We start from the raw sequence: 25,177 nt of genomic DNA on the forward strand, positions 1-25,177 counted from the left end.
GTCTGAGAGGCCCACTCTTCCTGGTGGCTGTGCTAAGGGCGGCCCCCAGCCTGTGCCAGCTCCCCTGGGTCTGCCCAGAGAGGGGCAGCACAGAGGATATGAGCTCCTTGGAAGGCTTGGCAAGAGCTTGTCCTTGGTGGTCAGAGGCTTCTGCCCCAGTGGTGACCAGGGGAACCACACATGGATACTCCACTGCAAACAAATTTTCAACTTCTCTGAGGGGTGAAGTAGCACCAGCTTCATTCACACTCTGGACTCAATCATCAACTCAACAGCTCCATTTTCATCCATAACCTCCTAAGAGAAAGCATTCTTGGGAATTTGCTTCAGCTGTGACAAGGATCTGGAAGTGGGACTCAGCATTCAGAAACAAGACCAAGGAGTTCCAGAGGTTTACTCTGATTTGACACACCAGATACTAACTTCATGTGGAACCACGACAGATTCCAGCATCCCCACACCCTGATATCCTTCTTTGGAGTAAACTGGCCCTGTAAGGTGCTGTGGTGCTCAAACCATCGGGTACCAAGAGCTGCTGCAACAAGTAACATGTAGGTGAAAGAGAGGGAGAACAGGTAAACTGAACAGTGACACAAATTTAAAACTCGAAGACACACACCTAAACTGTTCCAAAACAATCTTCCTTGGACTCAGGCAGGCCTATAATTACGTTTCTCCCATCTCTGAGCACTCATAGCATTTCTGGGCCACTCCCCATTGCCATCCAAGGCCATGCTAGCTGGGACTGTTCTTTGTCCCCCAATTGGCACTAGGCAGAAAAACACAGGCTCTCCTCTACCAAAAACCTCCCTCTTCCAGAAATGCCAACTCCTGTGTCCTCCTGCCTGAGAGAAAATCACTGTGAGAATGGGGAGAGGATGGGAAGGTGCTCATTCTCAAGGAACCAACTGGAAACCCAAGGAATCAGAGAAGAAAAAACTGCTGCATGACTATTTCTTATTAGTTGACGTTCAGACAAAAAAAGTCAGGCACTGTCAAGCATGAAATCTTGTTGGGACAATAGAGATGGAATTGCTACTGCTGACAGCAATGTTTACAAGGGCATGATGCGTCGATGCTGCACAGCATGAAACCAGCAGCCCCATCTAGCTCTGTGAATTGTAACAAGAGGCAAAAATATCCCATTTGGGACAGATAGGAGTTAAACCACCAAAAACAACCTCTCAGGTGTAAAATCCATTACAGGTGGATGGGAGGAAATGCAGAGGAGCCCAGTTGGCACAGCAGGAGGCTCCTGAGTGCTCTGCAGCCAAAGCACATAGCAAACATTGTCTCTGAGAGATGACTTGCCTGTGGGTTTGAGGGCTTCCCATCACCTCCAGCCAAGAAAAGGTGGGGAAAAGGGGGCAGGACTGTGCTCCTCACACTGTAGGCTCTGACACCCAGCCAGAAGGTATTGCTTAAGTATTTCCAGGCAACATGCAAGATATTGGACCATGTGCCTGCCTTGAGGCACTCTGAGCCCTGTTATCAGACTGCTGAGAAACCAGTACCACTTCTGCAAGATCTGAGTTTTTTAAAAGCCTCCACCACCAAATCTGTCCAACTCAAAGGAACTGTATACAGGGCAGTGCGGCAGCTGAGTCCAACAAGCCCTAAAACTGCTAATGTGGACACCTTCCAAAGAATAGTCTGACAGTCAAATGTCCCAGGGACAGCAGGTGCAGAAAATTGCATTGCAGGGAAAGTGAACACAAAAGGATTCCCTTCACTGCAAAGTTCAACAATAATTGTTCAGAAATAAAAGGGGGGAGGCTGAAGCCTGTTTAGCCAATATAAGAGATTCTGTTGTCTTCACCTGAAATGCTCAGCCACCAGGAAGCCTTTGATGTGCACACTTGTGCATCAACTGCTCACAGCTTCTCCCTTAGGGTTGTGCTTCTCTCCCTCCTGAAGCACTGAAATGCAAAAGAGGATATGTATCCTGGCCATTAGATGCAGCAGCGTGGGGGTGAGCAGTGCCCACTCCAGCAGAGCTCTGTGACAGCTCATCAGGCAAAACCCAGCAGCCCAGCAGTTACTGCAGCATCAAAGGGAAATGAGGCTCTGCTGTGTGAGATGGCCACCACTCAACAAAAGCTGTTCTTACAGATGTTTCTTCACTGTAAGTTTGCTTTCTTCATATTTTGTTGACTAAAAGTTGATGTGAATGATGTAAAGCACCTGAGAGAAGAACCTTGTGATGGCATCGTTCCCACAAAAGCAGCATCCTACAGGCCTTGTCTCCTCTGCTAATCAGCATCTCTGAAGTCCTGATCTAAAGGAAGGTGTCCCTGCCCAAAGCAGGGGGGTCACACTAGATGGCCTTTAGAGATGGCCTTCCAAACCAAACCCTTCTGGGATTCTATCATTCCAGGTCCTATGAGGGACATATTTTTCCTGCTTCTGCAACATTTTGCAAGATGTCAGAGAACCACAATGACAGGCTGCAGGAAGTTTCTAAGCAAATAAGGTGCTGATGGTGGATGCACATCCCTACTCAGTCTGCAACCAAAGAAAACCAGACAGCAGCTGATGCAGTCTACAGATGTTTCACTGCAGCCAGCACCCCGTTACAGAGCTACAGGGAAGCAGTTTTATGAAGATGGAGTGTCCATGTGATCAGAAAACCATCACATTTCCCTGATGTTGGTACCTGACAGAATTTCAATACCTAACCTCCACTGTAGACATCCTTTTTGCCATGCTCAAATCAGCCAGATCAGTGCCCATCTGACAGGAGATTTTAACAGGATTTCCTTTCAATATAAGACATCTCAGCCAGGAATCCTTGGTTCCTAACCTCCATCTGCAATATGGATCTGCAGGAGCAAAGGATAATCAGTCTCCAGTTAGAGCTATTACCTTACAGGAATTATCATAGGTATATATTGACTACAAATATCTCTTAGCAGAATCTCAGATGAGATAAAACATTGGCAAGCTCCACACTCACATCTCACAGTCATCTGAAGAGAAGACATTGTTTGCTTTCAGAGGACCAGCTGCTCTTTGCATCTCTGAAGTCGTGGGCACCATCGTGTGGAAAGTCACTGCTCCAGAAGGAGCAGCCCACAAGACCAAGGAAGAAGCTCTGGAGGCACCTCGCTAGCTAAGGCTCATGAAGGAAATGGAGATAACCAAGGCCATGGCTCTGAAACTAACTCCCAGCTCAAGAAAAGTTGCTCCAGCATTATAGGTGGAGTGCAGTGGCAGGAGTGCACCCCTGTCATGACAGAAGAGCTGCAGTACAGAGAAACAGACCTCAGACCACTTGGGGCAGACTGCACAAAGTACACACAAAGCAGGAAGGATCTAGCTGAGTATCTGATTGAATTCCAGGTGTAGCTGATGGTTCCTGCCCATGGCAGGGGGCTGGAATGAGGTGTCCTCTGAGGGTCTTTCCCTCTCAAACCATTCTGTGATTCTGTGACTGTATGGATGTGAAATGGGGAAATAAGCTGAAATCAGTCTTGTTGCAGGAGTTCAGCAAAACACCAGTGCAATACTTCATCTATCAGACACTCGTAAGTCCTACTGGAGCAGGTAGGGACACCCATCTCTAGATTCTCCCAATTAGGACTTTCTTTCCTATCTGTAAAGTCTTCTCAAGTAAAAAAAGAATAAAAAGAGGGATTTGGCTTTTTGCAGCACATCTGGGTGCACCTAAAATACATCTTTTGGTGTGGCTGATGGTGGCTGTTGCTGCTGTGCCTGAGCTGCTGGGTGCCCAGAGCCCCAGAGAGACACTGGGCAGGCACAGGCTGCCCGTGCTTCAGGAGGTGCAGGCCATGCACACAGCCCGAGCACCGGGGGCTGATGGCACGTTCCTGTGCCCTGCACATGCTTCAGCCAGTGTGTCACTGCTGAGACCCTGTGCCCATCTTCATATATCTTCATATATCTTCATATATCTTCATATATCTTCATATATCTTCATATATCTTCATATATCTTCATATATCTTCATATCCTCCCCTGTGCCCATCTGCTGTCCCATGGCAGAGCAAGCCCTGACCCGAGGTTTGTGCTTCAGCACAAGACTCAGCAAGGAAACCACCACCTCCTGTAAGCACCACAGCTCTCCCTGAGCTCTGCCATACCCATCACTATGCCAGGACAAACTCCTAAAGGGGCTCTTCTAAAGGGCTGGCACATCCAGGAAGTACAGACAGCCTGCAGGTATGAATCCAATACTCCTGCAGACAGGTATGTCCAGCTATTTATATAATTAGCTAAAACCTACACCAAGTGACTGCAAAATGCAGTCACCAAGCCTGATGCAAATCATCCCCATTGGGGCTATTCTGCAAATACCAGGAGAGGGCAAAACGGGCAGGATTCAATCAACACTGCACAAGCACCTCTAGCAATGCAAAGGCCTCAATGTGAAGAACACACACAAAGGACATGCCAGGCAAAAACGGACCTGGAGAGAGCTGCATATCTCAGGACACCTCCCTTTTCTGCCTCTCCCTGCTTTTGCTCTGAATGCTCACGGGGAACCTCGCGACCGGCAACAACAGCAATTACAGCTCACAATATTAACTCCAGAGCTTCCCAAAGCACCAACACAAAGTGGTTTTCCACTAGCACTCAGGATTTCACGAGGCTCTCGTTTCAGTCAAGGAAATAATTCTGATTTTAAAATTCCAGTAAGCTTGAATTGCTTGAACCAACTATGACAGCAGCGAATCTCAGTCCCTACATGACAATCCTGGTACTAGGGCTGCACTTTGTGGGAAGGTAGCTGACCTGACACTACCTGCAGAACTCTTTACTTCTTCCCTAGGGGCAGAAGCACACTTGGGGGTGTAGGGAGACCCTGGCCTAGACACACCCTTGCCCTGGTGGTCACCCCACCTCACAAATGGAACAAGGCAATGGAAAACCCATTACTGCTTTGGACACAGAGAAAGCCTGACACAGGAACACATGATGCTTGGAGAGCTCTTGATATGACAGAGTTGCCAAATCATTTACCTTATGCTCTGGGGCCAGACCTTTTGTGTAGGAATAGTGCCCTGCCTCTTTCCAGCCACCACCTGTGACTGGCCAAATCTCTCTTCCAGGGTGAACGAGGCTGAGACACTGCAGCTCCTCTAAGCTCCCCTCATCCCAAACATGTTTGAAAATCAAGCATTTGTTTTAACAGTGCAGACCTATGCTCACCCGAGACACTGATGTACAGACAAGGAAGAAGGGGAAAATCCAGCATCACACATGATCTGAAGTGTGTGACCCTCCTCTCACAGAAGCACCTTGTTCAAGAGTGGCACGTGAAGGAAACTAACCACCAAAGAGCCAAACAATCTTTTCTTGATTTTGTTCTTCAGACCTCTCAGAAACCCCTGCCATAATTTAAAAAATAGAGTACTAATTGTGAAAGTTTTTGAATAATATAATGTACCCATTGTAAAGCAAAACTTTCGTCACCTCTCTGTTTATACATATATGTGGCAGATGCATTACAGGCACACAGATACATACATGCATTGTGACTGCACCTCAGCATTTCCTCCTCTCTGGATTCTACTGATTCCTTGATGAATGAGAATTATTCATCTTGCTCATGGCTTTTCTACTTATTTTATATTAGCATTTATAACAAACATCCATCAAAACTGACAAGTCCTGCTTTTCCACAAAACTGCTTCTTCTTTCAAAAATGCATTCCTATGAAAGAATCCTGGCCAGCCCCAGCACTGGCACCATCAGGATGATCTGACAAGTCACCTACCCCTAAACTGAATTTCAGCTAAATTTATATGAAGAGGTTGTTCCTTGAAAAGCATCTAGCAGTTGACAGCTCCTGATGAGAACAGCTGGAGCTACAGCAGGGCTGTAAGGAGTGGTGGAAGTCTGGGCTTTTCATTAACACAGCTCTGAGAAAATCCCTGCTCCACTGAAGCCAGTCGCAAACTGGCAGGGCTTCACCTCAGAGCCAGAGGAGAGCTCTCTAGAAAACAGGGGCCCCGGGGACCACATTAGGAGAGAAGTGACAAACATGCTTGATGTGCGCACCAGACAGCTGGTAACCTGCGTGCTCAGAGAGGGCAGCTGTGCTGGCAGGGAGTTTTCCTGTGCTGAGCTGCGAACAGGTGAGCGTCACTGATGGCCGGGGCAGGACCAGCCCATCCCTCAAACCCCTCAGACACGAGGCACAGGGACACCCCCACCTGCAAACAGCTGCCCACCAGGCACTGCCCTCCAGCCAGCCGTGGCCAAGTGCACAGGGCTCCCACAGAGGCCATGAGCTGGCAGCAGAGCCAGAGCCCAGGGATGCAGGCAAACCCCGTGTCCAGAGCCCTGAGATCAGGGATGCAGGCAAACCCCGTGCCCAGAGCACCAAGCTCAGGGATGCAGGCAAACCCTGTGTGTCCAGAGCCCTGAGATCAGGGATGCAGGCAAACCCTGTGTGTCCAGAGCCCCAAGCCCAGGGATGCAGGCAAACCCCGTGTCCAGAGCCCCCAGCCCAGGGATGCAGGCAAACCCCGTGCCCAGAGCCCCCAGCCCAGGGATGCAGGCAAACCCCGTGCCCAGAGCACCAAGCTCAGGGATGCAGGCAAACCCTGTGTGTCCAGAGCCCTGAGATCAGGGATGCAGGCAAACCCCATTTACAGAGCCCCGAGATCAGGGATGCAGGCAAACCCCATTTACAGAGCCCCGAGATCAGGGATGCAGGCAAACCCCGTGTCCAGAGCCCTGAGCCCAGGGATGCAGGCAAACCCTGTGTGTCCAGAGCCCTGAGCCCAGGGATGCACAGAGCTCAGGCAAGCCCCTGTCCAGCCTGCCAGGGCGCCACAAGGGAGCTGGGGCTCACACTGACTGTGAGGAACATGGAATGCTCCCTGTCTGACAGAACTGAAGGTTGCACGAGGAGGATCTCAGCCCACAGGCTCGATCACCTGGCTCGGCACAGCCTGGAATTTCCCTCCCCAGAATTCTGTCATGCCTGAGCACAGCTCAGGCAAACACTTTGCTCTCAAACATCAGAACAGCTCCAGTTGGAGGCTGAAATGGCTTTTTTTTAATTTCTGTGAATGTGGACATGCAGAACTTTTTCAGAAACTGAGGCTACATTATTTTAATGCTGCTATAGTGGAGATCTGAGCTGACCTATATTTTTTTTTCCCTAGAATTTCATGAGAAATGAAATTTCAAGGAGAAATCCTGTGCCAGCTGAGCTGCTCCTGTTAATGTCTGGGATGGCTGGATCAGCATCAGTGAGCCCCCAGATGCAGGGTGGTTCTTGGAACGCTCAAGGCCTTAATTCTTAAATTAAACTCCTCCTTCAGACACTCACAAGCACCTAGGTGTGACACCATCACCGCTAGTGTCAAACCACCAGCATGGCCAGAGCCTGCTGCCATGTCAGCACATTCAGGATGGACCATGTAAGGTACACAAAAGGCAAATGCAAAAGCTGAAAGAAAATTACAGTTGTTCTCAGAAATTACGTCCAAGAACTGAAAAATTAGCTTCCAATGAAATGTTAAAAAAATAAATAAAACTTCCCCCAAAAGTAGATTGCTTTGGATATAGCATAGATGAAGCCATCATTGCAATGTAATAGCAAAGCCCACATCAAACCCTGTTTAAAATGATGATGTCAGTGTCTGTGTGGTGAGGGAAAACCATTTCTTCTGAAGACATAAAGAAATAATGGGACAAATAGCCAAGTCACTGTGCAACCCAGGGAATGGAACCCTGAACGCAAAGGACAGTCTACATCAGCAGGAGAAATTCAGATCAGTACTTGCCAGCCCTGCAGAGCCTCACACCCTTCAGAAGCTTCATCTCACCGTAGTGCCTGCACTCATTCCTTGGGGTAAAACTGCTCCAGTGAGTAAGTGCTGTTGAAGTGGGGCCAGAAGTCATTAAAGGGAACCCCAGCACTTCCTGAGGACTCTGAAGAGTGTTTCTTTCTCTTTCACCTCCATGTGGGCTTGGATGTCTCCACTTGTTTAACTTGACTGCAGTACAGAGTGAGTTTTTTGATTTTTATGTATTTTCCCACTGCCTCTTTTCAGCTATTGCTGACTCAGCAGTGGGATTTTGCATCCCAGGTGCTCCAAGCAGGCATCTCTCCACAGAGCCTGGAGGCCTGGTCAGCCCCTTTCTATTCCCTAGGGCATTCTCTCCATGTGTCCCTTCCTACTCACCACTGCCCAGACTGACACTTAACTCTTTTGATGTAATAAACCTGCAGTTTATATTGGCAGGTGATTTTTTTCCCTCCATAACCTCCTGCATTTTTCCCCTCAGTGTTTGTCTGATTTAACTGTCTCCCTTGCAGCTAAGATTCCCAAAGGGTTCAGTCCTTTGCACATCACTTGCATGGTGCAGAAGACCCCAAGAAATAGGGTCCAGGGTACCATCAGCCCCCAACACCATCAGGCCCTGGTCACTGTCTGAAGTGAGCTGAATAAGAGGGGCTTATGTCAGCACTGGACCTCATCAGTGGCTAATTTGTGCACTGAACCCCATCACCTGCTGATGCTGAGAGTGTGGGCAGGCAGTACAAACACCTCTGTGGGCTCTGTCACCATCCACACTCCTAGGCCAGCACCATGACCCCTCATTTAGCAAGGCCCCTCTGATGGGGATGACCCAGCACCCCGAGACAAAAGTGCCTAAACCAACTCAAGGAACCCCAAAGAATAATAAATTTTAGGTGGGTAGAGCACCCATCCCTTCCCAGGAGGGGACAGGGCTCTTACAGCAGAGCAGATGCTCACACGAGGTGCCCTGGGATGAGCAGGGAGCGCAGAGAGGCAGCGCTGACTGCCAGGGACAGGGGTGTCTGAGTGGACACAGGAATCCTGCCTTCCAGCCCTCAGAGACCAACGATTCTGGCATCTGAATGAGTAGTATTTCTAGTACCAGGGTGCCTACAGTAAGGTCTACTTTACCTTTATGAAAATTTGGAAAGCCATAGCTGGAAAGGGACATTTACACACTCCTGACTAACTTCATGGCTGGCAGGCCTCTCCTCATAGCCCCGGGCCCTCCAGGGAGCTGCAGGTTGGCACAGCTCTCACCACCCAGGGCTTTGCCATGGCACAGAGCTCCATGATGAGCTGGGAGCTCTCTGCAGTCACAGACAAGACACTGGGGCCATGAGGGCAGAACAGACACATGTTTGTGTCCACCAAAGGGAGGCAGAGCAGCAGGATGCCCCCAAACACCATCCACATACACCCACTGCAATTCATGGCACAACTGCAGACAGGCACAGACATGTGAATGTCACACCTGAGTGTTCTGGAAAAAGCTTAGCTCCAGCTGTGGCCCTGGTGTTCAACTTTTAAAGTGGACTTCAGCCAAAAGCAGAAAAAAGTACATTACAAGCCTTTCCAGGAGCCTCCTGGAGTTGATACCTTGGTGCATTGTCCCCTGACCACAAGAGGAGATGACGGAAGAACCTGGCAGCACTTACTCCATGTTAGGCTCTCTTTGGGGGCCACTGACCCTCTCATGCAGTCTCCAAGACATTTGTGCTCACAGCCCTTCAAACCTCTGCCTAGCTGTGAGTGTATTTTCTTATTCCTGTCCCTCTGGGAAAACACAGCTCATGGGCCCTGTTATGGAGGAAAGACACAAAATACAGAAACGCTCACTTGTGCAGAGTGGTATGCTTTGCTTTTCTCTGTCTCTCTATCACTGACATGTCACTCACTTGGTGAGCTCTTGTCCACCTTTGTAAGTGCCAAGCACTTCTCCAGCTGATCTCCACAGTGGCCGTGGTGCTGGTGTCATTGGAAATATCCCTGTATTATCTCCCATATCAACTTCCATGCACTGGCCAGCCCTGCTTGGAACCCAGACATGCCTAACCCAGGGCATCCCTTCCTGAAAACACAGTGACTGCAGAATGGGATGGTTCTGCAATGTCTTACAGACGCTGTGTGTAATCCTTCATGGGCAATCCACCATCGTGTGCAATCCTTCTCATTTCCTTCTCATTTCTGTTAGTGTCCCTGCCCCTCTTGGAGCCCTATTCTCCCAGACAGAAGGCTGTGACCCAAACACCTGCGAGCATATCTGTGATTAAAGGCATTTCTCAAAGAGTTCAGTCAAGGGAAGAAAGCACCAGCACTTACATCATCACACCAGATGCTGACAGCAATGTTGGATTAAGATGATAATAATAGTATAATGATAATGCTGGTGAGAATGGAAGCAAAACACAACAACTGGTACAAGTGGAAGTTTCCTGCCGCACTGCTTTCAATTCCCCAAACTCTTCCACTGCTGGGAAGTCTCTGTTAAGACTGAGTGTTAGATTCTCTGCAGCTCTTGGCTGCACATATCCAGATCTGCCTAACCTCTCCTGCAGCAAGGAGCAGACACTTGCACCCTGAGTGGCACTTTGCTGAGGATGCCCTGCTGAACTTGGGCAGACCAGGCCACAGACAGTTTGCTTATGGTTGCACAGAGCCTTTTGAATCAGCTGCACCTAGAAAAGGGAAACACGCAGCCCAGCTGGTCTAGCACAGCCCAGGCCCTTGAGAGGAAGCAGGTTTCCCTCTGTGCCACCATGGCTGCACCTGAGCTGAGCAGTGAGGGGCCCCTCTGTGCCAGCCCTGCATTGCCTGACACGGGCTGAAAGGTGCCAGCTTGCACACTGCAGCACTGTGCTGGGGCAGTGATAGCCCTGGAGTGGGATTGTGGTTTTGTGTTTCTTTTTGCTGTGAGTTGGACTTTGGTGATCCTTGTGGGTTCCTTTCAGCTGAGGGTATTCTATGATTTTAGCCACAGCAGGATGGGCCACATGACACTTGTGCCCATTGTCAGTCTCTATTTTAATAGCCTACAGGTAATGTTAGGGGCATGACAGAGTCCTGGACTTCCAGAGAAACTACTGTATGCAAACAGATGTCAGACTGACTTAGCTGCTGTTAATGCTCACCTGCTGCCCCTATGGTATTGAGGGTTTCTGCACATTTCTGTGTCAGAAGTGAAGCACAAGCATACTTCTGGCAGGTCAGGCACTCCTACCCTGACACAACCTGAAGCAATTGCTCCAAAAAGGCATTTTTGCCCTGTGGGAAACAGTGCTTTGCATAAGGCAAGGGGGAGCCAGAAGAGTGGAGATTCTTGTAAGTGCTCCAGCTCTGCTCATAGGGCCACCAGCAGCCAGTCTCATCTCTGTGCAAGAGTGCAGGATCGAGATTCTTCCTCCAGCCCCAGGCCAGCCCTGACAGCATCCCCAGCTGCAGCAGAGCACAGACAGCAGCTGCCTGCACTGAGGGCAGAATTTGTGTCCAGGCATGGCCAGGCTGAGCAGCTCAGGCCCGCTGACACCGGCAGGCAGAGGGCTCTGCACGGGCTGCAGCATCACTACACCCAGCATGCAGGCGCCAGCACCACCCCACATCCTCCCCTTGCCCTGAGAACCCTCTTGGCAAGGGCCAGCAGGCGCAGCAAGGTTCCCACAGAGCACAGGCTCCTTGAGATGCCAGAGTCCTTTGCTGGAGGGGTGTCACTCTCCCACTGAGGCAGGTGCAGCACACAAGGACATCCAGGTGAGAAGCACATCCCATGCCTCAGGCCTGCATTCTTGCTGCAGCATCCCTCTCAGCTGGCATGGCACAAGCACAGCAGTTGTTGTGCTTGCTCTTGGGCATGAGCCCTTCTGACACCGCTTCCACACCTGCACAGCTCTGCAGGATGGAGACCAGGGCTAGCAAAGGGGGGAGTGAAGGGAGAAGGAGGCTTGGCCCTTCTTCCCCCATCATCCTTGGTGAATCCCCCAGAGCACTTATGGCCCAGCAACCTCTCTTGTCCCCAAAACAGGTCCTGACCCCAGTCTCCTATGCACCCACCTGTGGACAAAAGTGTCTTTTGCTCTTTTCTCAGTGCTCGACAAGGATTGTTTAGCCCCACTTCAGAAAGCTCTGACTTTCAGTCAGGAGATGCTCAGCACTTCCCAAAATGTGTCAGGTGTCCATCCTGAAATCAGCGCTGCTCACCTGAGCAGCTGCTGCTGGTGCAGTGAAACCAGCCCCTACACACAGGCTGGCTGTCAGCACTGGATGGAGCACTCAGCTTGATCTGACCAGGGCTCTTGCTGCCCTAAAAGCAGACCCTGCTGAGAGCAGGCAGCCCATCGTGGTCACTCTGTGCACTCCTGCTGCCCATCTGCACCTCTGCAGCCCTCCCTGAGGTGTAGGGCTGGGCACACCTGCCCCCAGTGCACCTGAGGAGGCAATTGGCAGGTGCTGCCCGGCATCCTCCACTGCTGAGGCTGCAGCAGCTGCCTGGTCTCACTGCAGGACAGCCTGCTCCTCATGCCAGTCTCCAGTAGCATGTCCTTTAACCAAAAGTGAAAGCAACTGATCCCCCACCAAGGCACATCTGCTCCATGTCCCTATTACAACAGGGGAAAAAATGACACCTTCAGCTATAAAAACCAATAAAGACTGTCTGATTTGGTTTGCCCCTGTTGCTACCCAGCAAGCTCCCCACTGGGTTAAATACTGGTGACATCTGCTAATAAAACGTCACGAGTGAGGAGAACAAAACTGATTACTGAATTATATCAAGTGCTCAGTGCAGCTGGAAGGGCAAGTCCCTCGCACCTCAGCCCCAGGCCGAGGGCAGCCAGGACACGTGTACAGCCCTGCACAGCCAGTGGCTCCAGGAACGTGTGCAGGGAGGCAGAGCAGCAGGCACTCACCTTCCAGCAGCTACAGACAAAGGACACAGTGCCGGGGGTCTCTGGGGAGAGCGCCTCCCCAAGTCAGGAAATGGCTAAATCAGCTCTGCCACCTGGGCACCCAGGTCGTCATACAGGCCAAACTCAGGTGACATGCTTCTCCTCCTTATATCAGAGGAATGTGTAGCAGGCACAGAGCCCTGGGACTCCTCCACGAGCACAATGCCCCCACCCAGACCCATCCAGAAGGACCCTGTGGTCAGCAGGACAGGGAGGGTGCTATGGACGCTCCTGGGGCTCCCCACTAACAGACAAAGGTGTTGGAGTACCTGACTGTGCCTCTCCAAACCTGCAGCCCTGAGCCTATTACAAAAGCAGTTTAAGCAGCCTGCTGAGGACAGCATTATTGTCCAGCCCAGGAGCTCAAACCCCATGACTCATCCTGCCAAACTGAGGGGGGTTGCTTCAGCAATCACATGCACATTTCTGAATGTGGACTGAGAAAAGCTGAGAAGGTTCTCAGCTCTTCTTCTGGAACTGCTTTTGCTTTTCAAGGAAACACTTAATCCTTTTCTCTGCAGTTAAAGCAGTGTCTTCTGACAGACACCCAAAAAATGTCTCTGTGGCAGAGGAGCCATGTGGCATCAGTACAGACTGTCTCCTGACCTGGCTGATAAAACATAAAACTTCTACCCTACCTGCTTTAATGCATACATTTAACTATGCATTTATAACCTGGATTTGGAAAAAAATAAACAGGTGTATAATCACAGAGTAAAGTAACAATAGTAAATTTAGCAGGAACCTGAGCACAAAGAGCTTTATACTTCCACCATTAAATTAGTTTCCATGTGGCTAACATTGGCCCCCCAGCCTCTTGCAGTTTTTCTCCTGGTTCAGTAAATCTGGGTGTACTCTGCAACCCGATCATGTGTTTCACTAAAGGATGCACTGGCACGTGACCCTGCTTGCACAGCTCAGGCACCAGGCTGCTGATTTTAGCTGTGTGTCCCCCAGGGGATGGGGGTGGGTTGGGGGTGCCACTGCAGCTTCAGCTCCTCCAGGAGGGTTTGGGCAGCAAGGGGCAGGGGGGCAGTGCAGGGATCTGGACCTGCTCTGCTTGCAGGGCACTGCTGGACCCGCACCAGCAGCAGAAGCTGAGGAACGTGGATGCTCCTCAGCTAGAGGCAGGAGGCTGATTCAGCAGGAAAGGCACCCCTCCTCACATGCCCTCTGCATCCTCTGCTGAGACAGCCCCACTGCAGTTCTGGTGTCCCCTCTACCATACAAATTGTGTCCACAGCCATGGCCTCAGCTTCTCTATGTAGGTTCTTCCAAACTGAAAGTAATGCTTTAAACTAAAGGTACTTTAAAAAGACACCAGCAGAGAATTTCTCCTCTCGTACCTTCCGCTCCACCTCTGGTGCCTTTCTGTCCAAAACATTGTTTTCAGGAGGATGCAGAACAAAACAGGACCATACACCCTGTGGATCTGAGGAGTGTATCAGCAATATCCAACCCCAACTGGACTGTGCTTACTCCCACCCTTCAAGACTGACAAATGTCCCTGGTGAAGCAAGTCCTGGGAGAAGCAGCACAGCTAATGTCTATGCAGTTAATTTTCTGTCACTTTGCAGATATTTCCTATTTCAGGCAGCCACAGAGTCAACACAGCTGCGTCTCTTCCCCTATTTACTGGCAGGAGGGAAAAGTTCCACAGTGTGGAGGAAGGCCTGGCTCCAAACTGACACGCTGCCATAGCCTTCCAAAACACCTGGAGAAGGCCCTGCTCCTGGCCTCTGGGTCACTGGGATGGTCCCTGGTTGTCTGTGACCTCGGCAAAGTCCAAACGGCCCTGCAGGGGTTGCCCAGAGCCCCATCACAGCACAGCCCCCAGCACCCAGCCCTGCCCAGCCCCGTGCTGAGCAGCAGGCACTCCCCAAACCTCCCCAAACCCGGCTCCCGCTACCTTCGTCCCGCTTGCGCTTGTTGCTCTCGGTGCCGGGGGAGGCGATGCCCAGGATGCCGCTGATGGAGTAGGACGAGCCAGCAGAGTCAGTGCTCACGGAGGACACCTGGGTGACCGATCCTGTGGAGGCTGCAAGGCAAGGGCAGGCCGTCAGTCACCAGCTCACCCAAAAGCCCCTGGCCCCGTGGCGTGAAGGAGGCGGGCTGGGGCTCAGCTGGCCATCGTGGCCCCTCCAGCTCGGGAAGAGCCCTCACCCATCCCTGCCGTGCCCATCCACCCCAGCAGCATGCCACAGCAGCCCGGTGCAGGGGTGGCAGGAGGGGCATGGCCAGCCCTTGCCCCATCACAAGGGCTTGGGTCTGTGTGCTCAGGGACAGGAGATGCTTTTCCTCAGCTGTCAGGCACCCCATCTCACACAAGGCTCGGTGCAAAACCTCATTGCCTGGGACAGCAGAGGCCTTCCAGCGACACAGCAGCCCAGCAAGGCGGCAGAGCTTGCTGGGAGCACAGTCATGCAGAGAGAGGAGCTGCCACAAGAGGGTACCCGGGGCAGGAGCCTCCTGGGAGCAGGGCACCCTGCACCTGCTGCTGCACTGTGCTGTCTGCATCCTGTCAGACCACACCACTAACCTCTGGCCATGGACACCTTGCACAGCTGCAGCTGCCTAGGGATGGATGGCTGAAAGACCCTGAGGTTCCCAGAAAAATGACCCAAACCCACTTTGCTTTGGAAGAACCCTCAGAAAAGGGTCCTGTTTGTGTCCAGCAAGGGCAGTCACTCAAGGGCAGTGTGGATGTGCCAGATTGCACAGCAAACACTGCCCTCGTTATGCTGTGAGTGTGCAAGGCTTCACAGGAGCACCCCCATCACCTCCATCAGCTCACAGGCTGAGCCTGTCCTGCCACGCCCCTGCATCCTAGAAGTCACCACAGACCCCATGGACAGGATGGGTCACACATGTGGGACCACACCAAAGACCTCCAGACAGGACTCACACAGAGCGAACCCATATCAGGAATCCATGCTCCCTCTATCAACTCCAAGCCCTGAGAAAAAAGATTTTTCTTCTCTGTTCTTGACTTTTTCAAGAAGAGAAACACTTAAGCCACCACAGTGAGATAAAAGGAGCTTTTCTTCCCCAAGATTGTTTTGGCATTTTCTGGAGAGAAAGGCTAAGGGCGCAGGGTCAACAGCATGACTCCTCTGACAAGCTGAAAAAGTGCAGGCTGCTCTGCACCTCCACTCCCTTTCTCCCAGTGCCAGCACACCCTTGCCGAGAGAGAAGCAGCAAGCATTTCACCGTATCACAGGTGACAACATAAAGGCAGAGAGAAACTAGGAGCCCCCACCACTTCCTATGAAGCAAGGGCTGACCAGTGCCCTGATGGGTTTGACGGAACAGGGACAAGAAGAGAGCAGCCCTGAGCCCCTCCACGCCTGCTGCATTGCAGCACTGAAACACCCGCCCCCCTCACAGAGACACTCAGCCAGGAGAAGGGCTGAGGTGTCTCAGCAGCCTGGGGGTCTCCTCTGGGTCACCCTCCACCAGCATCCCCTCCCTCAGGCTGCAGCATCACTGCTCTGAGGCTGAATTAAAAGTTTCAGAAAGTTTGGCTACCTCTTCACTCAAGACTGCAAGTGCACAAAGAACTATGGAAGGGATGGTTGATAGATGGAAAAAACACATTCAAAACTACTTACTGACTAATGATGCAGAAAATGTTATGAATAAGTATCCCTTTCTTGATTTATTACTTTAATTATCTGACATTCTATAGACCCCTATTAGTGGGGTTTTTTTGGTTTAGATTTCAATTTTCTGTCTCATGGTGAAAGCTATTTATCATAATAATCAGTAAAATTCAAAACCTTTTAGCAGTATTTATAAAATTCATTTACTATGTTCAGCCCTTGGAGAATGACAAAGAAGGCACATTAGCACGTGTGCTGAAGTGTTTTATGCAGAATTATCTGTCCATAAGAATGATTAAATGTTCTTCAGAGTATTTGTAATCCATTATTATTTTTTTAATGTATTTTAAAAAAAAAGTTTTCCTTACCTATGCTGTGACTGGAAGCTGGGACCTGCTGATTGGGTGGCTGCTGCACCTTGGTCCTTATGATCCTGTGAGTAATGGAAAAACATGACCACTTAGCATTAGGCATGCAATGGCAGGAGGCATTAGACACTATTTTTTCAGGGCAGGACACCTACATCAATACAAAAAATGCCTTTCTGCATATGTTCCCCTCACCATTCACTACTGAAAGACCAAAGTTTGGCGGGTGGACCCAGGACCACACCTGTGCCCCCAGCCCCTGCCATTAGAGTCATCAGGGTGACATTCCACGGTCACAGAATCACAGAATGGTTTGGGCTGGAAGGGACAACAGCTGGCAGCAGGTCACCTGTCCAACCTCCCGCTCAAGCAAGCTCATCCCAGCGCAGCCAAGCAGGATTGCACCTGCATGGCTCTCAGCATGCTCCAGAGCTCGGTGCTTGGTGGCTTTGAGGACCCAGTCCTCGCTGCCCGGGAAAGAGAAGCCCACAGCTACCTGGGCAGCCAGCAGGCCAGTGCCCCCTCCCCAGGGAGCTGGGACCCTCTGAGCCCAAAGCCCCAGCAGGCTGTGGTCTGCACTCTTGGGACACATTTGTGAGGCTAGAGCATACCAGGTTTGGCACTCACATGGCTAGAGGCATTGGACACCTTGGGAAAGGATCAGCTCAGCCAATTTTTTTTTTTTTACATGTTGGCATAAATGCTAATCTTAAAAGCTGAATGAAATGACCACATTTACCATCACTGGGTACATGCAGTCACTGCTGTGATTGATAGTGACGTCAATGAGAAAAAATTCAGAGACACAGGTAAAGCAGAAGGCATGTGTGGTGTGCAGGACAGAGGGTACCTGCCATGAGGGGAGATTCTGGGGAGATGCCACACACGTTATTGACCTGCCCATGTGCTATGAGGAAAGGACAGACAGGGTCAGAAATGCCTCTGGAGGTGACAGAGCTCTGCCTCAGGTGCGGCAGAACTGGAGCAGGATGGAAGGAGCCACGTCCTTGGCTCACCACACACTCCCAGCCCCAGGCACAGCAGCAATGCCAGCGTCAACACTGCCCTCCCTGTGCCTGACAAACTCCCCTCCATCCCTGCCTGCCATGAATGGAGAGGAGAGGAGAGGAGAGGAGAGGAGAGGAGAGGAGAGGAGAGGAGAGGAGAGGAGAGGAGAGGAGAGGAGAGGAGAGGAGAGGAGAGGAGAGGAGAGGAGAGGAGAGGAGAGGAGAGGAGAGGAGAGGAGAGGAGAGGAGAGGAGAGGAGAGGAGAGGAGAGGAGAGGAGAGGAGAGGAGAGGAGAGGAGAGGAGAGGAGAGGAGAGGAGAGGAGAGGAGAGGAGAGGAGAGGAGAGGAGAGGAGAGGAGAGGAGAGGAGAGGAGAGGAGAGGAGAGGAGAGGAGAGGAGAGGAGAGGAGAGGAGAGGAGAGGGCTTGGGGGTGAACCTGCAGGAATTCACAGCAGGCCCTTGCTGGCAAGCCCCCCCTAAGCAGGCCCAGGGACCAGCACTGGTGACACCCAGCTCCATCCCAGAGAAGGATGCACTGCCATCCCCTTCCCTCCCGTTCCCTGGAGGAGTCTGATGGAGGCTGCAGAGGTCTGTCTGTCCACAAGGCACCTTCCAGCTGGCAGCCCCAGAGTGGAGCTGCTGGGTGCCAGGCACACCCAGGGGATGGGTTACAGCCACAGAACAGCCAGCCCAGTGAGAGGGGCAGGAACAGCGGGGACAGCAAAGAGACAGAGCCTGCAGGGCCCAACTGCACAGGGCTGTCATGGTGAAGAAAGGGTGTCCAGGGCCTCCTGACACACAAACATCTTTATCTCTGGAGGAATGGAGACTGGAGCACTTGAAAGCAGCTGGACAGCTCTCAGCTGATTCAAGCAAAGCTAATCACAATGATTAATTAAGTCTTAGCCACACAGGCTTGCTTCTGCTATTGAAGAGTGACCTATTATTAAAATTAATGTTATTAATTAATAATAATAATTATTATTCACTCTTACATGGAGGCAGCAGCTCAGATTTGTCTGCTGGAAGGCCCCCTCAATAGCAGGGATGAGCTGCAGGAGTCCATCCCCATAAACCCCAATGTTCCACAGCAGCAGCATCAGCACCGTGCGAGGGAACAACGGAGCCCTGACACCGTGGGGACAGGGACAGAGAGCACATCCACACTGAGGGGACAGGGACAGAGAACTGTGGGAACAGGGACAGAGAGCACATCCACACTGAGGGGACAGGGACAGAGAGCACATCCACATTGTGGGGACAGGGACAGAGAGCACATCCACACTGAGGGGACAGGGACAGAGAGCACATCCACATTGTGGGGACAGGGACAGAGAGCACATCCACACTGAGGGGACAGGGACAGAGAATTGTGGGGACAGGGACAGAGAGCACATCCACACTGAGGGGACAGGGACAGAGAGCACACTCACACCATGAGGACAGGGACAGAGAGCACATCCACACTGAGGGGACAGGGACAGAGAGCACATCCACACTGAGGGGACAGGGACAGAGAGCACATCCACATTGTGGGGACAGGGACAGAGAGCACATCCACACTGAGGGGACAGGGACAGAGAGCACATCCACATTGTGGGGACAGGGACAGAGAGCACATCCACACTGAGGGGACAGGGACAGAGAGCACACTCACACCATGAGGACAGAGAACAGAGAGCCAGAGCGGGGCCTCTGTCCTCCCCGTGCAGAAATGGCAACTGCAGCAGGGCAGGAACACTCAGCGAGACCAAGGCTCGGGTTTGTGCTGACCAGGCAGCCCCTCATTGGTACCTCAGTGGTGAACAAGGGTATTGTGGGCAGGGGCTGCATCCTTTCCCTCCAGCAAAGCCCCAAAGTACACACGCGGTGTTAAATGTGAGGATAAACCCCACAGACTGCTGGAACTGCAGGATTTAGGATTAAAGGCAAGTGTTTTGATGTGAATTCCAGGTTCTTTGTCACATTATTGCTCAGTCTGGGTTTTCACGGTGAGCTCCTAAGCTGGCAAAAACAATTCTCTGGGTAAACAGATTGACTCAAACAGATTGCATGCATTTCTTAAAAGGGATTGCAAACCTTTGAGGAAAGGAGAAGATCTTAGCCAGAGTCACAAGCAGATGAGAAAGAATTAGATTTACAACCAAAACTTGGTGACAGATCATGAACTGGGTTTCTGATACAAGAGCAGTAGGGGTGTGGGCATTATGAGTGTGGAAGCATACAAGGAGGAACACAGAAACTGGCTCAAAATATGACTGGAAGCTACTTAAATCTCCCTTTTACCTAGAGCTATGACTGCCTTTTAGGTAGTTTTTTGGAGGACATGGGACATTCTCCTACACAAGCAGAGGACTGCTTATAACAGCCATGCTTCTCTCATGACTTGTTGATGTTAATGGAAGCAGAGCTTTTCCTTAGGTATTTGACATTTTCCTTCGGTTCTCCTGGTGTCTGTAATATTTCTCAAACCCTCTTTAAAGAAAGACACCATGTCCACAGAGTTACTGCATGATGCTCTGGAGCCCCCAAGGCAGGGGCTCCCAAGCAGCAAGGCTGCACATGAGCTGACCCATTTTTTCTTTTAATTCCACCAACCCCTGACTCGACATTTAGTCCATCAGGGCAGAGGCTGCACTCTCCCCTAACGCTGGGGAAGCCACTCCAGCTACTCAAGCGGCAACTCCATGAATGCAAATCAGATTGGGATAGCCAATAAAGGAATATTGCATCAATTTATTTCACGTCTGGACGCAAATGAGAGATTTTATAGCGAGCTGCATTCAAAGAATTTGCATGCAGTTGCACAAGTGAAAATCATCTCACTGGCGTGGTGAGGAGGAAGCCCAGAACAGAGTGAAAATTAACAAACCCTGCTTGCCAGGGCCGTGGGTGCCCAAAAGCTCTGCTGCTCAAGTATTCGGCTCTCACTGTTGCTCTGGCAGGGCTGGAGATGTCACGTAGAATTTCACTGGGTTTTTCCAGCCTTATACATCACTTGACTCAGGGGGAAACTGTGGCCACAGAAGGTGTAATGGACAAGGCAGCAGGTCAGAGCCCCTAACCAGACCTTCCAGACCTTCCACGAGCCCAGCCCTGACTTGCAAAGCCATGGCAAAACACCCAAACATGGGACTCAGACTCCAAATGAGATTCCCCTGCATTTTCACAAAAGCAGTTCCAGGCCACTTAAGTTCCCCAAGGTAAAAAGCAGACACTACCAACCAAACTCCCCCATTGATATTCACACTGAACACAGGCCAATGCCAGCAGCACAATTGGGTGTCAGGTGACAAAACAGAGCCTCAGCCCCATGCCTTGGGTCCCTGCCACCCTACTCAATGGCCATCTGAGCTTCCCCCCTGGGGAAGCCTGTCCCACTGAACCCTCACCCCACAGAGCAGAGCAGGGGCTTTGCCCATAGCAAACACATAGGGTCATTCCCAGCAAGGACCTCAGACTCACAAACAGGGAAAGGAAAGGATGGAAAAGAAGCCAAGGCTGGCAGAAGAACCTGCCCACTCCTAGGAAAGCCTGATCATCCGTGGTGCTTCAGCACTCAGGTCAGCCCAGAGCTGCTCCCAGGCCCAGGTGCCCCGGGGAAACAGGTGAGGCTGCTTTTCTTACAAAGAGCCCCGAACACCCGATGCTGCTAAAAGACAAAGCCATGTGACAGTGCTTCCCCAGAGCAGCCCACCCCAGAGCCACCCCTTTACCTGTTAATGGAGCTGACACTGGGCACGGTGTCGTTGTCACACACCCGCTCAGCAAGGAGTCTGTCCCTGATCTCCCAGGCAAACATGGTGGGATTTTGGCGTTTGTACTCTGCAATTTTTTCAACGACTTTGGGTGTGGCGACCTTTGGTTTTGATCCTCCAATCACTCCAGGCTTAATACTCCCGGTTTCATAATACCTGGGACAACATCCAAAACAAAGCTTTGGTTATCACACACAGACAGAGAACATGCTCTGAGATTTATAGAGAACATCATTTCAAGGTAACCAAACCCCAGCAAATCCTGAGATACATCTTCACTTTCACATACACATTTCCTGCCTGTGTGCTTCTTTATCACCTAATAGATTAACTTATAGTAATTGGAATTGGGCCTCAGGATACAATATATATTTTTCTGTAATAGCAAGACAAAAGAAACAACGCAAGATTAAAGGGCATGCTGAGATCCAAAATTAACTGAAAATGTGTGTTATTAATCAGCAGTACTGGCAATAATAGAAACAAATCACACCAAAGACCACTTTTTGCAGTGGACTCTTTTGTAGCAAATTACTCTTTTTACAGAAATGCTGTCATTAATATCTACAGCTTGTTATGACTGAAAGTGAAATAAAGGCTAGATATTGTATTGTATTTTATTTGCACCTCTGGAATAAATACACCAGCATATCTTTTTCCTGTTTTATTATTTTAATATGCATATTATGGTTTTAATAGTTCATATTTTTCAAAATGTATTCTTTTCATCATTACGTTTTCAGTAGTTTCAATAACAAATTTTGAGGGAAAGGGAGCTGCTCATGCTCCGGAGGGGTCCAGCTGAGGCAGGGTTGGTTTCTGTGACCAGCCCTTCCTCGGGTGCAGCATCTTCCCCACTACCAGCAGCTCTGCTGATGCCAGAGAAGGTACCACCTTTCTGGTACCACCTTTCTGGTGCCACCTTTCTGGTGCCACCTTTCTGGTGCCACCTTCCTCCACCCAGGAAAGGTGGAGAATGAGACCCCTCAACCAATATAAATCCGACCGATTTTCCACATGTACATCACACAAGATCAACTGCTTTTGGTAGCTTGGCCATAACACATGGCAGCCAGGATCCCTGGGCCTGCCAGTCTCCCCTTTTAGGGTAGTCTTGCCCATGCTGTGAGGAGCAGAAGCCACATCTCACGTGCCGAGGGCCAGAACAGAGACCGAGAATGAGACTCTGCTCCTCCGTGCTGCAGCCAGGGCGTTCCACGCAGGAGGCTCTCTCACAGCCCTGAACTTATTTGCATCTTGTGAATTTTCACATGGCCAGATGAAAAATAAACCCCAACTAATAAGCTGCCACCCTGGCTGCCTTAATCCTGCACCCCGTTCCACACAGAGCAGCCTCTCACCCTCCAGGTGCCCACCGGGCTGCGCCTGCAGCAGTTCAGTCACAGCTGCTCGCTGCCCTGTGCCCCCATTCCTAGCTCAGAAAAAACTCACAAGCACGAAGATAAGAATGCTTATTAATGTATTTTCCCTGCAACTATCTGACATAACCATTAAAAAAAAAAAAAAAATCTCCCATCTTTTGAGCCTGAGCAGAGCACAAACAGCCTGTGCAGTCAAAGTCTGCCTCCCTGAAACATGCAATCATGTTCATCAAATTTTTGCCTGGCTACCTGTTCTCAGTGCTTCTGAGAGAGCTCTGACACCAAATTGTTCACACATGTTCTCAGATACTTTGTGTGTAAATGTTGACTCAGGGCTACCAGTCTCCATGAGCTATTCATGCAATATCAATAATAGCAAGTGTTGAATGTTAGAGATGGACTAACCCTCCTTCTGCCCCTAAATGCTGTGAGCTTTAAGGCAGATGGGAAAAATTTAGTTCCCCTTGCACTTCCATGAGGACATGACAAAATAACGGCAAACATGGCCCGTAAACCTTCTAAAATCTTGCACCTCTTGCCTCAAAACCTTGAGGCTGAGATTGCTGGCACTGCTTCTTTGAGGAGGATGTAGAACGCAGCCCAGCAACACTACAGATGCTACCAGACAACAGCTCACAATTTTCTTAGATCTAGTCAAAATTGTGGATTTCACAAATGTTTCTTAGTGCTTTCTCGCAACAGAGCGCAGGGCCAGTGCCCTGCAGTCCAGGGCAGCCTGGCCAAGAGGAGCACACCCAGCAGGACAGGATGCTGTGCCTGTGCAGACCAGCCACGGCTTTCCCATGGCTGAGCCCAGGCAGGAAGCCAGAGAGGGCCCTTGCCACCTCAGTAGTGCAGCTGTGATGAGCTCACCAGGGGACAAAGCTCTGGTTCCTCAGAGCAGCCAGACCTCTCCTCTCCGAGCCTTTGAGCTCTGCCCACCTGCCCGCTTCGCTGGCTCAGCCCAGCCCAGGCACAGAGGAGCCCAAGGAAGGCTTGCCCCGAAGGGAGGCACAGGATTGAGCCCAGATGCCTCCCTGCATGCAGGGGGAAGGGCATGGCCCTGGGGACACGTGGGGACAGTCCTCACCCTGCTCTGACACCAAGATCCCCCTCCTCTCCCCGGCAAGGAATCTGGGTGCAGTCGTGTTGTACGGCACGAAATTGCACAGTCACAAAGCCTGCAGGCTGCATGGCCCCAGCATTTCTGACTCCCATCCTCATTTTAAGGGCGGGGATCGCTGCAGCCAGCACCATTCCATGTGCATCAGGTCAGGGCCTTTTGCTCCAGAGAGCTGCAAAGGCAGGTGTAGGGTGGGCACCACCACAGCACCCTCCTCTGAGGGTTAAGAGCTTCACTTGCCCTACAACAGCTGGTTACCTGCCTCTGGATGGATTTTTAAAACTGCATCTAGTACTGAAAAATCCCGATAACAAATTTCCAAATGCAAGGATTTATCATAAGGATTCCCACTTTTTACACACATGCACACATGCAAGAAAACATATACACACAGAGATGCAATTACAGAGACATTTTACCCACTGTAATTATTAGTTAGGAAAATAATGAGCTATGAAATTCCAATTTATTGCTGACAACTTTAATGACAGAGCTCTAGAACCTCACTCTGAGCTCCATAGTGCAAATACATCTAACAGCAGACCTAACTGCCAAAAGTAAAACCATCAGACTTCTGCCTGGATAAATACATTGCCTGTTTCCAGGCTGTGTGCTGGTCCTGATGGGAATTGGTGGAGTTCCAATGCAACAGTGAGCACCACCGGCCAGACCCCACCAGCCAGGCAGGAGCAGGAGCTGTAACTGGGTGAAACAGCCCGTGGTGGGCAGCACAAAGCCCATGGAAAGTTCTCCTCTCCACACCAGTTCTAGGCTTTAGTGTTCTCAAAACCCCAGAGGAGCATGCAGGCTGCAGGGAAGGCACATCCCTGAGGAAGGGGGAGAGGTGGAGCAGGAGCGCCGAGGGCAGCCCTGGCACTGGAGCTGCTGCTCGCCAGCTTGGCCAGGCAGAGCTGAGATGGTTGTGTGGAAAACAGCGACAAGAACTGGGACCTGTGATCCTGACAGACCTGAACACTGACACGGGCACTGGCTGATCCACACACCCCCTGTGTGTTGGTATAAATTAAACGCCTTAATAATCATCTTTGCAGCTATGCTATGTTTGTAAGGAACTGGAAAAGAAATTTAAAATAAAAAGAGTAAAATGCTAAACAATGAAATCAACTGTGAAATCATAACAAACAACTCAATAATTAACTTTTCCAGATGATAAAGAAAAACGCTTTGTAAAAAAAAAATCCCCTTAATATAA

General features: G+C 50.7%; 1 protein-coding gene across 7 annotated transcripts in view; it reads right to left on the reverse strand.

Moving 5' to 3' along the window:
- The window catches only part of PAX5 (paired box 5), a 133,500-nt gene that overhangs the window by 99,970 nt on the left and 8,353 nt on the right, over positions 1–25,177 (reverse strand). For 5 of the 7 annotated variants that reach the window (XM_077171374.1, XM_077171372.1, XM_077171371.1 and 2 more), the window contains exons 3-5: positions 21,418–21,615; positions 16,695–16,759; positions 14,634–14,762 (exon numbers count right to left, since the gene is read on the reverse strand). In XM_077171374.1, coding sequence (XP_077027489.1) covers positions 14,634–14,762; positions 16,695–16,759; positions 21,418–21,615 — 392 coding nt within the window. The remainder of the gene's footprint in view (positions 1–14,633; positions 14,763–16,694; positions 16,760–21,417; positions 21,616–25,177) is intronic. The other 2 variants (XM_077171377.1, XM_077171376.1) reach the window with 2 other exon arrangements.

This window comes from Agelaius phoeniceus, chromosome Z (assembly GCF_051311805.1).
Source record: "Agelaius phoeniceus isolate bAgePho1 chromosome Z, bAgePho1.hap1, whole genome shotgun sequence".
Lineage (NCBI taxonomy): Eukaryota > Metazoa > Chordata > Aves > Passeriformes > Icteridae > Agelaius > Agelaius phoeniceus.